This window comes from Spodoptera frugiperda, chromosome 13 (assembly GCF_023101765.2).
Source record: "Spodoptera frugiperda isolate SF20-4 chromosome 13, AGI-APGP_CSIRO_Sfru_2.0, whole genome shotgun sequence".
NCBI classification, from domain to species: Eukaryota; Metazoa; Arthropoda; class Insecta; order Lepidoptera; family Noctuidae; genus Spodoptera; species Spodoptera frugiperda.
Genome location: NC_064224.1, coordinates 9,701,903 through 9,716,718, shown reverse-complemented (window position 1 = coordinate 9,716,718; position 14,816 = coordinate 9,701,903). Strand labels below are relative to the sequence as shown.

At 33.2% G+C, this 14,816-nt stretch overlaps 1 protein-coding gene across 2 annotated transcripts; it reads right to left on the bottom strand.

The window, feature by feature from the left end:
• Positions 1-1,585: 1,585 nt before the first annotated feature.
• On the bottom strand, positions 1,586-14,629 carry LOC118270216 (uncharacterized). Of its 2 annotated transcripts, XM_035585655.2 has the most exons (4): positions 14,293-14,567; positions 13,477-13,748; positions 8,944-9,021; positions 1,586-4,648 (listed from the first exon to the last, which is right to left on the bottom strand). In XM_035585655.2, the coding sequence occupies exons 1-4, from the start codon at positions 14,345-14,347 to the stop codon at positions 4,379-4,381; spliced, it is 675 nt and encodes a 224-aa protein (XP_035441548.1). In that variant the 5' UTR covers positions 14,348-14,567; the 3' UTR covers positions 1,586-4,378. The 2 variants fall into 2 exon arrangements, with proteins under 2 accessions (XP_035441548.1, XP_035441547.2); XM_035585654.2 differs by lacking the exons at positions 1,586-4,648; positions 8,944-9,021 and adding an exon at positions 10,463-11,781 and having other exon boundaries at positions 14,293-14,629.
• Positions 14,630-14,816: the final 187 nt, after the last annotated feature.

Genomic DNA, 14,816 nt, shown 5'->3' with positions numbered 1-14,816 from the left:
TCTATCTTTGGCGATGTGGATGGCGTCGCAGACTGTGTTGACTGTGTTTAAGGAGATCAATATTATGACCGTTCCATGTCAATTTATTTATGAAAATATTATGTATGTTAGAAAAAACCTACATTTGTTTGCGAAAGTATCTGACAGACACAACTATCAAACTAGACATAAGGATAGATTAAGTCAACCATTTTTTAGATTGTCAAAAATAAGTAAGTCATTTATGGGATTCTGTGTTAAATGTTATAATAGAGTTCCAATGGAAATACAGAATCTGAATGAATCAAAATTTAAACTATGTATTAAAAAAACGTTATGTAGACAAGCATACTACAAAGTAAATGATTATATAGAAGATAAAAATGCTTGGAGGCAAGCTGGTCCGGCTCCACAGGATAACTAATAAAACGTAGTAATATAACCATGTTATTTCGATGTATTCTGTACTTTACACAATTATTGTAAATGTGAGAGCCCTGTAATTAACTGAAATCAAATTAGACTAGTAGAATGCATTTATGTCAGCTTGGAGTTGTCATGCTCACTCAAAGGTCTCATTGGCGGTGGCACGGGCATTGGACCGCTCGATTCCCTGCAACATGGTTGAGTTGGGCGGTGCTGGTGTACGTGTCATGTTCGTGAACGGGCGCTGTCAACTGGGACTGGTCAGCTCCGGGCTGCATTAATTTTTATTGTCCTCTAGGTTATTTTCTTTTTCTGTCACTTTGACTGTATATTAGTTTTACATTGTTCTCACATAGCTGAAGTAATCGAAACAATGTAACCAAGAATTGTATTGTAAATCTGATTGAAAAAGAGTAACCTATGGAGTTTCTTGCTCGTTCTTCTCCATAGGAATCTACACTTTGGAACGAGCAAATAGCTTCACTAGAGGACTGACCGACAGACAGACGTTATTAATATTATTATATTTGCCTTGACGTTCAAAAGTGCCTTCCTGGTCTATTTGAAAAAAATGATTTTGACTTTGACTTTGACTGTGGTCTCCAGTGTGGCACGGATTTGGTCCGACCAACGTATCGGACTCCTGCCCCTTGGTCTTTTTCCATCTACCTTTCCTGTGATCAGCAACTTTTCCAGGTTATCACCTCTCTTCCTGACAATGTGGCCAAAGAAGTCAAAAAATCTTCTTTGGCAGATGGTGGTGAGCCTCATGGGTTGTTTCCTATATAAAAACACAGTCAACGTTTTTCTAACGTACTGATTTATATGACAAAGTACCTATCTAGTATGCAGCTAAAAATTCAATAGTAATAAATAATTTTTACCAGTTAAGTTGACTTCCTGCCAGGTGCTGAAGATCCACAGAAGATTATAGAAGATGAGTTAGATTAAAATTATAATTTCAGGGCCAAAGATTTTCTCTAAATACAGACACAAACGTTTTATAGTGCACTTATATTCCATTGATATGTCATTACTAAAGCAGATCTTTGGATCTAGCAGGATCCACCGTTATTATAAGAGTGAGAATTGCTTACAGAGCAGCCAAATAAACGACATGACTCGACCGTCTAACTCTCCAAAAGGTAAGACATTAATAAAAAAAATAATACACATTCGATATTTTTAGTTTAATCTTTATTGTATTCATCCTCTCGCAGAGATACAACCTCAGTCTAGTCATAATTCGACTTACAACGGCCCGAGACATTGCACATTTATCAGAGCCTCAAAAGCCTAGAGGCTTATCTTACAATTATAGAAAAAACTTAGTGATAAATTGCTCAACTGCTATCTCTGTCTTACTACAAAGGTTTGAAAAGGATAGCAATACCTCAGAGATGGTAATAGTACAGGAAAATAAATTGTCTTTTTCTTTTTTATTCAGCTTTTTTATATTGTGACCAGTATAGATAACTTCAGTCCGTCAAAGTTTTTCAATGAAATTTCAACTTTAAAACATTACAAATAAGTTTAAAATACAATAAACTTTGAAAGAAAGGAGTAAGTTGACTTGCTGGTCACCGTAGGCATCTTACATTGAGCAATTTACCGATAAGACAGTTATTTCTTACTTGACTGACATATTTACAAAGTGTATACTTATGCTAAGATTGATGGCTGCCAAGACACAAAGCTGCTATGATATAAAGACCAAAATCCAGTAATTACTTGATGAGTTATTGTGACTGGCTAGTTCGTATATGCTTTAAAGGATGGCACTAGTTGTTTAAGAAATTCTGAAGAGATTTTTTACTTTCAGAGAATACAATTGAACATTGTAATAATACTTTGACTAGGACTCCATCGAAAAGTCTTTGATGAATACGTTTGTATTTTAAATGATAGAGGTGTCTCTGAGCACACTAGTGCCATCCAGTAGAACAATAGTAAAAACTTCAATCTATTAAATACTAGTATTACTATCAGGACAAAATGCATTGGTATTGTATTTAAAAGGTAAAATCTACTACCGATATGTATAAAGTGTAATGTTGACAAAATTGAACTACTTTAAAAATATCTGACTGGCAAGATATTTCCAGTTTTATTATTCACTTACAATTGTGAAACTTATTCGAATACAACTTAGGTTCATTATTATATGAAAATTCGCGAGCCAAACACGTTTAAACGATTATAATACTTAAATACATAGAACAAGGATCATTATTGTAAGTGATTAATCTGAAATGCAATAAAATTATTGACTGGACTACAATGAAAAATGGATCTTATTACATGCGGAATAGAGTTACATAATTATCACCTAGTCGATTATTTTAGACGTAATCATGTAAAATACTTCGATATTAATTAATAATAATTATAATAGTCATCACAATGTACCTTAAGTTATAAAATGATTTACCAAATATATACGAAAATAATATTTCGATTGATTTAAAAAACTGTATGAGCGAAAAATATTATAAAAAATCGATTTTTTTAGACTTAGACATGATTCGATACATAGTTAAAGGTACATAATATAAAAAAACAATAAATGCATTTTACAATGCAATCAAAATTAGATCAAATCTAATTAATTTTGAGCATTCTTAATTAAAATATAGTTTATTATGCTCGAAAAAACAGAAACATGGAACATACTGTATCCTTACTACAAGTTTACTTTACGTTCAAAGTAATCGAAAAGAAAGCGCGTTCGGCGCTTTGATTGGTTGGTTTATTCTAGCCGACCAATCAGAGCGCCGAACACGTAAACTCGTACTAAGGGTACTGATATTTCAGACACGAGATACGAAAGTGAATACTTTTAATTATTATGAAGTTGATTCATCCGAGTGGATGCGACTAAATTGATTATTGAGTACAACACTGAATGTATCCAGAATATATGAATAGCAAAATGGAATCTATGGCTAATAACATGATCACGATTCTAGGAAACAAAATTGCGACTATCAGTAAAAAAAAAAACAAGATGTCTTGATGAGCTTTACACTGCAATACTGGGGCCCTAGTCTGCTATTATAATTGTGTCAGAATGGTGACCAGTGCAAGAGGGACGAAGCTATGTAGGTTGTATAGCTCCGTCCCTCTCGCATTGCTCAATGATCGACCATTCTGACAATTGTAATAGCAGACTAAGGCCTCTGGTTGTTTGTAAACCTACATCTCTTTGAAAATTGACTGAAAATACGATTCCTTCTCATCTTAAATAGTTATAAAGCTCAGCTCATCGGAAGACATGCCCTAAAACATGACGCGAGTGTCACTAAAGACCAGTCTCAATAATCCAGCTAAAGGTGGATTTTTCGACATAAGTTACTTACTAATCATCCACCAACGGACTGGTTATTGAAACTAACCGTAAGGGTCAATTTATACTAGCCCAAAGTCGAAGCGCATCGAAGCGTCAAATTCTTTACAACCAAAGCGAATTCCAGCAAATACGCGCGCATTCGCTCGAATACGCGCGATAGTCCATTGTGATCAACACCGATGCAGACCAATTTCCAACAGGGGCCTTAGTCTGCTATTACAATTGTGTCAGAATGGTCGATCACTGATCAGTGCAAGAGGGACGGAGCTACGTAGGTTGTATAGCTCCGTCCGTCTTGCGCGATGCTCCGTCCCTCTGATGACGCGTAGGTTCGCTAGTGGGCGCGAGAATGCACACATGACGTGCACACCAATTGGCGTTGTTCACGCGCAGACCCGCGAATTGCGAAGAAAGCGCGCGCCTTTCTAAATTCTCAGAAGTAACGTGTGCGTTACGCTGTGGAGTTAAGGTTGAATTTGTTACTTTCAGTTTTGGAAATACGCTTTGATGCGCTTCGACTCTGCTCTAGTATAAACTGACCCTAACACAAACAAAACAGCGTCCAAACAATACGAAAACATGACCAACTTACGAAATAAAGTTATACTTACATAATAATAATAATTAGTCCAGGAAATGGTTCTTCAAATATTTCATCATGCTGAACGTGTGGAACGTTTCTTCTCCAATGACTTTGAATAGGGCCTTGTCGCAGATGGCGTATTGTCTGTTATTGGGGTCGAAGAGCTGTTTTTCTTTGATAATGGCCCACACCCGCTTGACAACCTCGTGGCGCGGGAGCTCGCTCTCTCCCATGAGTTCTGCTAACGCAGGAGACAGCTTGCAAGCCCTCGTGTATCCGCTACCCTTGCGAGCTTTCTTCACACCACCACCCTGTAAAGTATTTAAGAAGATTTTAGGAAATTTTGGTGTTGGAGACTTGGAGAATGGATAGATTAAAATTTCTGTTCATAAGGCAGTTGTCCCACCGGCAACGATGAACGAGTAACGTTGATACAGATCAACGCAACATACGAAACGAGGGGGGTGCGAAACAAAAGAGGAAAGTATGTATTATTAGCGCTAATAAAACGAATAAGATACTGAATATTGCTGAAGAAATGTTACCAAATTACCAAATTTGTCACTTTTTATCTCCACATTGTGGCATTCAACATCTGTTAAACAACCTGCATAAGAAGCTAGCTACCTATACGGCGAATGATCATTGTGTAATTTTAATCGGTGAAGAAGACTTCCTAGTGACTAAGAACTATGATAAGTTAATCACAGACATAAGGAATTGTTTACTAAAAATACAGCATACTAATATAATATTGTGTTTACCAACTTACAGATGTAGTGTCTATTCTACTTTATTCAACATACGTGTAGAAACGTTTAATAATGCTTTATGTCTAGATGTACATACAAATAAATATGCTACTGTATTGGATTCAAATTTAAATCTAGTTTGTGATTATACTATGTTTTCGAAATATACGGGAAAAATAAATAGCGGTGGGATTAAAAATGTTTTCTATAACCTTCAACATTTGCTATTAGATAAACCACAAAGTAATGTTATTTCAGACTTAGGATTAAATAATAATAATAATAATGTAGAGCACAACACTTGTAACGAAAATTCTAAGTTTTTTCTTTTTTGACCATATCTATATTTTGCATCAAAATATTGCAGGCCTACTTAATAAATCAGATATCTTAACTGTGCACATTGAGGAATTAGTAAGCAAACAAATAGTCTTAGATATTATTTGTATAACAGAACACTTTATAATGTCTGGCCATGAAAAATTGTTGAACATAACGAATTACGAACTTGCTGCGTGTTATTCAAGACATAAAAAAAAACGCGGAGGTGCTTGTATTCTGGTTAAAAAGGGTCATGAATATCGGGAACTTCCAGATGTAAATAAATACTCAATATCTGGTATTATAGAATGCTGTGCTATAGAATTAATAAAATTAAAAGTAATTATTTTATGTGTCTATAGGCCACCAAAACTATCAAACTTAAATACATTTTATGAAAAATTTGAATCTATTTTAAAAACGCTATGTTCAAGAAAGGATAAAAAAATTATTGTTTGCGGAGATTTTAACATAGATACATTAAAAAAGAATAACATATCATTGGACTTTGAATGTTGCTTGTTGAGTTTTAATCTTAAATTAGTTATCACTCTACCGACCAGGCTTAGTAGTGCTACTTGTCTGGATAACTTTGCCCACAATACAAATCAAAAATGTGATCACGAAGTATTTGACTTCGCTTTATCAGACCATACAGCTCAGTTAATAAAGATAACGGTAAATAAAACCTGTCAGCTAAAATCTTGGCGGATTAAGAGGCGTGACATGTGCGAGGAGAATCAAAAAATTCAATAATTATCTTCAGTCACTATCTTTCTCTGATGTATACGATACAGATGACCCCAACCTAGCTTATAATAACTTTTTAAATATATTTCAAGTTCTGTACAACTCGTGTTTCCCTTATAAATCAATTTTAGTAAAACCGCATAAACAAATAAAATGGATATCACGAGGTATTCGTATCTGTAGCAAAAGGCAGCGACAACTCCTTTGGCAAAAGCGTCTTAAGCCAACAGATGAAAATAAAATAAAATTTGAAACATACGCGCGCAGATTTAAAAATATCATTAAATTAACCCAGAAAGCACAAAATAACTACATGATTAAAAATTCAAAAAATAAGTCAAAGACGTCGTGGCAAATAATCAACAATAAAAAATCTCAAAATGAACCTATCTCTAAAATATTAAAAAATGGTAAATTAATATACGACCCTAAGGAAATTGCGGAGTCCTTTAATAATTTCTTTATCGATCAAATCTCAGAAATACCTAAAGTCACAACAGATAATAGTGTACCGATAGAATATAATGATCACTCCATATTTATGGCTCCAGTTGTACCACAAGATATAATGAGGATAATTCGACATTTAAAGAACAAAAAGAGTTTCGGCTATGATGGCATCTCAACAACCGTAATAAAATTTGTATCCAGTAGCATAGCGGCCCCACTATGTCACATCATAAATAACAGTATCAGTACTGGAATATTTCCTGACAGTTTAAAAAGCGTCGTAGTTATACCACTTTTCAAAAAGAACGATAAAGAGAATATGGCAAACTACAGGCCAATTGCCTTAATACCTATAATTTCAAAAATATTCGAAAAAGTTATTTACGAATCCCTGTATAAATTTCTAACTAAATTCAACATTCTTTGCGACGAACAAAAAGGGTTTAGAAAGAATAAAAACATAAATATGGCTGTGTATGACTTGTTAAACAATGTTATGAAAAACGTTGATACTAAAACACCTGTATGTGCAATTTATACAGACATGTCAAAAGCCTTTGATTATGTTAATCATAAAAAGCTTTTGTCAAAACTAAACGCTTATGGCATACGCGGGAATGCTCTTGATCTAATAGAATCTTATTTAAGCAATCGTAAGCAAGTGACAGAAGTTTCCAGAGTCTGTATGAGATCTAAGCAAGAAATAAAATATTTATCTTCCTATAGATACATCAAATTTGGTGTACCCCAAGGAAGCGTTCTCGGACCGTTACTCTTCTTACTCTACATAAACGATCTGCCTCGTCAAGTCTCTAGTCCTATGGTATTGTTTGCCGACGACAGTACAGCTATAATTAATTGTATTAACAAACAGAAATACGAAACAGATGTTAATAGTGCGTTAAAAACAATAATCGACTGGCTCAATAATAACAACCTATTAATCAATATAGATAAAACTAAAGCTATGCATTTTTACCAACGGGTAAAATCTGAAAACCTAAATATAAATTATAATGGTCAAATAGTCGACGAAGCAAATACGGCTAAATTTCTAGGCATCCTAATTGACAACCATCTTACATGGAAACCTCAAGCAGAAGCTATTTGCAAAAAACTAGGTTCATCAGCATATGTACTGCATAATCTTTCAAAAAAAGTAAATATTAATGCAATACTAGTAGCATATCATGGCTTGGTAGTGTCAAATCTGAGATTTGGTGTTATATTCTGGGGCAATTGTTGTGAGCGGGAAAACATTTTTAAAGCCCAAAAACATTGTATCAGAGCAATGTTTAAGTTAAAGGTTACAGACAGCTGCAAAACTTACTTTCTAAATAATAAACTATTAACTTTTCCTTGTATTTACATATTAGAGCTTTCTATTTTTGTCAAAAGTAACATCAAATTATACCCTACTTTAAAGGACACCACTAACCGAATTACAACTATCAGATCTCAATACAAAGATAAGCTATGTACCGGTGCTTACAAAACAGCCTTATTAAAAAAAAGTGTCTTCGGTATGGCACCTGTTATTTATAATAAGATTCCAAGTAGTATTAAGGAGCAACCTTTAAGAATTTTTAAAAAACAACTTGCATCTTTGTTAATACAAAAATGTTATTATTCTGTGTCTGATTTTTTATTAGATGATTTGTAGACTTATTTCTGCAAGTTTATTGTTATTTTTAATTTTTACTTTTGTGATCTCAATTTTTAAATTTTTAAATTTTATTAGATTTATATTATCCTTTAATGTTATAGTAGATTTGTTTTCTTTATTTTAATAAGTTATTATTATAGTACCTAAATAATGTTTTTAGCTTTAAGATTTTTCAAAATGTTTGCATGCCAGATGGTAGAATGTACCAGGAACGATTTATCTTTGTAAGACCTTATATTTGTACCTACATTCAATGCAAATAAATGATATTCTATTCTATTCTATTCTAACGAGTAGAGCTAGAACTAGTGAAACGAAACAAAACAAAACAAACTAGTGAAGCGAGCACTTGCCGGCAGTGTGAACAGTCAGCGATCAACTATTTGTATATGCATCTTTTTTGTTTACACGGAAAGTATATCTATTGTACGTTTCTTGAGCGAGAAAATAGCCGATAGTTAGTCGTTCACTCGCCGTTGGTGGGACAACTGCCTAAGTGATGTTGTTACTTAATTCTTCTATCTTATTTTATATCTTAAAAAATAATTATTATACTATCTCTATATCTTAATAAATAAAATCTTAGAATTATATGGAAGAAATATTTAGCAAATTCAACAGGAACGACCAGTTAGTATTATGTAAAGTTATAAGTTTATCAACTCACCTTCTTTGTCTTATCCTTCTTAGATTTGGGAGCAGCCTTCTTTTTCTTTTCTTCTGCCTTCTTCTTTTTGCCGCCAGACTAGAAGATAATTGAATGTTTTATTAGATTCGTACGACTTTTTTCTGTAATAATCTTATAAGGATAGATAACTAATAGGGGAATTAGTCTGTTTGTTCAATATACCACACACAACCAGTCTTATAGCAATGCAAGAATATTTGAATATCAGTACTTTAAGAAACCAAAGCTTTTTGGTTATGATTAATTAAAATAAAGTCTTGTTATATATCCGAGGATCAAACAAACTTATTAAAACCAGTTAAGTTTAAGAAAAATATCTTTATTAGTAAAGAAACACAAAAGAAATACAAAAACACACTTAAATTACTTTTTTGTAGTACAATTACGGTGGGACTCCTACCTACAAGTTTTAGAACTATGTCTTTTGGTAGACTTTATTAGAGACAGACTTTTTGACACATAATGTATGGAGTAAAGCCCGTCACATATGCTCACACTCGCATTGGTCGTCATGAGTGGCGTGCGAGTGGCAGTATTTAAAACCTATGGCGCACTACCAAGCTTCATTTTTTTTTTTTTTATAGGCATTCACACCTCTACTTTGTGAGACGTATTTGGCCAAATACGACGTTTTGTTCAAAGTAACACATTTGGAAAATGTTCGGTGCAATTCGAGGGGAAACAGGAGTTTGATCCAGGAAACTTAGAACAAATAACATTTAAGCTTCATATTTGCTCACACGTGTCGACGCGACCAATGTCAAAGCGATATGGCGCAGTGTCGTAAACGAGTGAGACTGTGACATGTGCAACGGGCCTAAGAAATAAGTATAAGAAAATTATTTTTCTAATAGCCAAATTTATCTGACAGATAGGTTTTTGACGCCATAAACATACACATTCACTTAGCACAACCATCAATTATATTTGATATAGGTACTTGTGTACATTTGAAATTGTTTTAAACGATACCAAGCCGAATTTCGAATTACTATTTCGAAAGGTACTACGAGTAACATAAACGGACATCATACCGGATCATTTCGATAAGTTGTCAGTTAAAGATACCGGGATTACGCCACGAGTCACACGCTAGCGGTATATCCGCTCCTTAGTTTGCGGAGATAGTGCCTTTGACCGAGACTAGACCCAAAAAGTGCTTGGCACCAACTGATAATGTCAATCAGGGGGCTCACACACAGACAATAAATACTTATAACTAAAAACACCTTATTTTCTACTTTTCCACACACCAGAAAATATACTATGCACTTGTAGATAAATGGTTAAACCTTACATTGGCTTTTTAATTCAATTTCATTGAATATTATAAACTATAGTACCTAAACTCCAGGACATGAAGCTTCCCCAAATACCTACTGATTTTAATAAAAATCAAACCCTATTGTTTTGTCAAAAACAATAAAATTTGTAAAAATATCAAACCTTATTGAAGGTAGAAACACTTGTACATTTGAATTGATCAAAGTAAGATCATAATAAAGGTTATTTTCGAAATAGTTTTGACAATGCATAGCATAGTTGATTAACTTAAAAACTAACAATACCACACATACACCCACACATATGATCAATCTTTTAGAGCTGAAACAAAAGTTTATGCTCTAATTTAACTTAAATACTAACTTATAAACTAAATACATCATTTTTTATTCCTCCATTGAGTTTACTAAATATATTAAGAGATTCCATAATATGTAATCAAAGGCATTGATTTGAATGATGTATGGTTTCCTCAAGTAAACTTTTTCAGGATGCTCAACTAGTTTCGAGTTTCTAGGGAATCATAATTATGAGATAAGTAGGCGGTGAAACTTACTATAAATAATAATATTTTTTTGGTATATCTCAAAATAGTGTTTCAAGAAATGTAACAGTATATAAAAATATATTGAGTTAATTTTAAATACCAACCTATAAATAATTTCGCTTATAGCTTCTTCATAAATACTTTTTCTGCACAGCCAACAAGAATCACTACTTTGGATTACTTGTACAATTTATCTGAAGTATATACCTATTTAATTATCACAAGGAATTTTAAACTTTCTAAGTCTGACTTATTAGTTTTGGAATACATAGAAGTTGAGTATTTGGATATAGTCACCTTTTTTTAGGAGATCATTCAATTAAACCTATATTTCTTTTCAGAGCTTAAAAGCCTTTTTGAAATAACAATTAGAATTTTTATAAAGCTTTTGTGAACAGATCATTTTGTAATGGGAAAACACTTGTTAAAAATTGGAATTGTGTATGTAAGTTGCCACAAGGCAGTTTTTACATAATGGAGCAAAAATAACCATCCCTTGACTTATTTTCTGGAGTTGCTTTACTCGTAGATACTTCAGGTTCTGGGTCATTAGCTGGTGGTATCGGAGCACTGGCAGGTGTTGTATTTGGAGGCATATTGATATTCGGAACAGCATTAACACGGTATAACTTCTTAGCTTGAATCTGAGGCGGTGGTACCGGAGCAGTTTGCGTAGCTTTATCCTGATGTGTTTTTATAGAATACAGTCTGACAAGGAGCATTTGGTTTATCTGCATCATCAATAAATCACGGTCACGTTGCGACACCCTGCGAAGCTTCTTAGCAGTGAGTTTCCCAAAGAGTTCCGATTCATCATTGGAATAGTCTGGAGCAACTCTTTTGAGTATCAAAGCCTTTCTCGGCTGGTCAGCGAAGTGCTTCCTTATAATACGTCTTTTGATATTAGTAGGGAGTTGTTCCTCTTCTGGCGTGCAAGAACACTCGTCTGAACACTCGCTATTCATAAATAACTGCCTGACTTGACTCTGTAAATAAAATAAACCGATTTTAGTAGCTTGGCCTATCAATTTGCTACTTATTGGTAGAGGTGCGATGAATACTTGATGAAAAGTGCAACTATTTTGGGTAAGTTATGCAGACGAATGCAGAGTTAAGTGCTCTCTGTGTCAATAACAAGGCTTCTCTAAAATATCTCTCTCATATAAAGAGAAATGTAAGTGAGATTATAAAAAAAAAAAACTGTCAAGAGCAAATAAAATAGCAACATATTTAAATTACTGGGTTAATTGTGTAAAAGCATGATTAAATCATGAAGAGCTTAATCTTCAATGCAAGGTTAATACAATTTGATATTACAATTTAAGTAAAACAGTGCATGATCGCAAAATAAAATGGTGAGTGCTAGTGATTAGATCAGGCGACATAAAAACAAATGTCAATGTTTTTTATAACAACTATCGTGAGACATACTAAATTAACTAAAAATCACGGTTCAGGCGGCGCGAAGACGCCGCGTCTGCGAACGCTGCTCAATAGTCCCTCTGTGACTCGAAACTAGTAGAGCTTTTCTTTATTAATAATACGTGAGTAAACCGTGATTTTTAGTTAATGTCAATGGTTAATAAAGCTTATTGGTTATGTATGTAGCATAGATTATAAAAAATGCATGGAATGTTTAATGGATTATGTAAAATCATAAGAAGTCTATGGTATACTGACTTCTTACTTTTTTAATTATTTTGAATAAAGCTACATACCTCAATATAGGAAATTAAAATATTTTAATTCCGTTTTTTCCGCATATATTTTCAGCTGAAATTCATCACTTATCAGGGAAACAAATTATGCCTTTTCAAATCCGAAATATTTATTAATTTGGAATACTTTTAACATATTTTTTTTGTAGATAATTTGTAATAGGAATAAATTATATTATCAGTTACCATTAAGTTGTTTGTAGATAAAATAATAATCAAATATTTAGTACTTCCTACTTACCTACCTATAAATATATTTTGAAGTACCCTTTAATCAATAAATAAGTAATTGTATTTGCATACTTCCAAGTAAAGTAAAATTGATAATTAGGTTTGATAAGCTAATTACAGAATCTTTAATAAATATTCTGCAAATATAGTCTACAAATATTTAAAATTTTACCTAAAGCTATTAATAATAATAGCTTTAAACCTATGGCTAATGCCTAGCTCCGAGATTTTCAATGAAATAGCTACAGGTAATAGATACCAACTAATATTATAAAGAGCAATGATTATTTTACTATTTGTTTGTTTGCATCGAATAAAAAATGTATACCGCTATTCCTAGCTAGGTATTCTAAGAACACAAAAATAAACTTAAGATCTCATAATTTCGTTTCAATTTCAGGCATAAAACAGGTACCTGAGGGAATACTGGTTGTGGTGGCCCAAAGAGCTGAAACCTTGCAAGTAGCTATATGTCATCATATTTTTCAGTTATAAATCATTTTGAACAAGAGATCAATTCTCATTCTTAAACTATAATATGAGAAAAGGCTTTCGCTCAGCTACAAGACAATTTATCTATAGACAATCATAAATCATACTCATACTAACCTAATTACAGTTTACTTAAATGCCTATTTACCAAAGTAACAACTTAACAAGACATTACATGAGTAAACCGTAATTAAGTTAATATGTCATACAACTTCATACTCTTAAATGAACTCTACTCACCCCCCAATCACTGTCATTGCTGTCATCCCGTTCCTCGTCATCATCATCTTCTTCTTCTTTCTTCACCTTCTTCGGAGGAGGTTTCTTCTTTGGTTCTTCATCACTGGACTCATCCATTTCCTCGTCTTCCGATTCCATGTTGTTCACAATATCCATTACGATCTGGTCAATCATTTTCTTCTTGCTTGAGAGGTCCGCTCCCAACTTTTTCTCCAGTTTCTGTATAACCTTCTTGGTGGAGGTATTCTCAAGGCTTGCATGTTTTAAAATTTCTGTGGATAGGTAATAGATAATAGAATGAGTCTGGACATCTTTTATTAAGACAAAGGAGTATTTATTTGGAGAATTTAGTTTCTGTGGTAAGTTTGATGGTGAATTTATGCTAATCTAGTGTTTGTCTTGTATACAATGGTAGTATTTTATGTAAATTGAATACAATGTATCATTGGATAAGAGAGAAATATACAAAAGCAATAATGTAACTAAACATAAAAATTTTGAACAAATACAATTATATTATGCATACAGACTGCCTGAACCGCCTTTGTAAAATAATCCCACGACAAATTCAGAAAAATAACACTTATTTTAAAGTTAACACGAAACGATCGTCATTTTTTATAGTTTATTACATTCGCATAAAATAATATTACATACATATTGTATTATCAGAGATATTTTGATCAAAACACAAGCTGAAACCAAGTTCACAATTATTTCAATATAGGAAGCCATTTTACATAGCCGGGCAGACTGAATTAAATAGCACAAAGGACATTTATAAGAGAAATAATACGAATAAAATAAGACGCTAACCTGTAATTTCCTTGTGAAGTACTTCTTCGCTAATTTCTGTCTCGGAATCTGACATTTTTTCTACTTGAACGAGTAGTTTCTTTCTTGAGAATCAGAAAAGGCAAGCCTGCTAGCCACACAATAATATACCTACGCGCTATGTGCAACACGGCGTCAATGCGAAATTAGCCGAAAACAACTTCGGAGCTATTCGTTCCGCTGAGATTACCCAATAAAATTCAAGCTTTTTGTAAACACTAGCGCACACAACCACAATTTACAGAACTAAAATCAATCACGTTTCAAGTTTCAATCGTACATTTATCAAAAATGCACTCTAAAGTCATGTGCTACAAGATGACATTTGCAAAATTATGATTTCGGCAGCTGCGGCGCTAGTTGCAGGTTGCAGCATCGATCTGCTTGCAACTTGCAAAAGATGTTAAGTTAATAAAAGCTACGTTCCTTTTTAATTAACGAAGGGAAGGATTTAGGAACTATCGTGTTTTAAAGCGAGATAATGAAATTTTATTAAAGAAGAATAA

What these genes read in the sequence shown, in the direction of transcription:
- LOC118270216 (XM_035585654.2), bottom strand. Translation starts at nt 14,347, where the DNA reads ATGTCAGATTCCGAGACAGAAATTAGCGAAGAAGTACTTCACAAGGAA. An exon ending in ACTTCACAAGGAAATTACAG is followed by an intron (nt 13,749 to 14,292) that starts GTTAGCGTCTTA and finishes ACCTATCCACAG; the next exon opens with AAATTTTAAAACATGCAAGC. An exon ending in GCAATGACAGTGATTGGGGG is followed by an intron (nt 11,782 to 13,476) that starts GTGAGTAGAGTT and finishes TTTTATTTACAG; the next exon opens with AGTCAAGTCAGGCAGTTATT.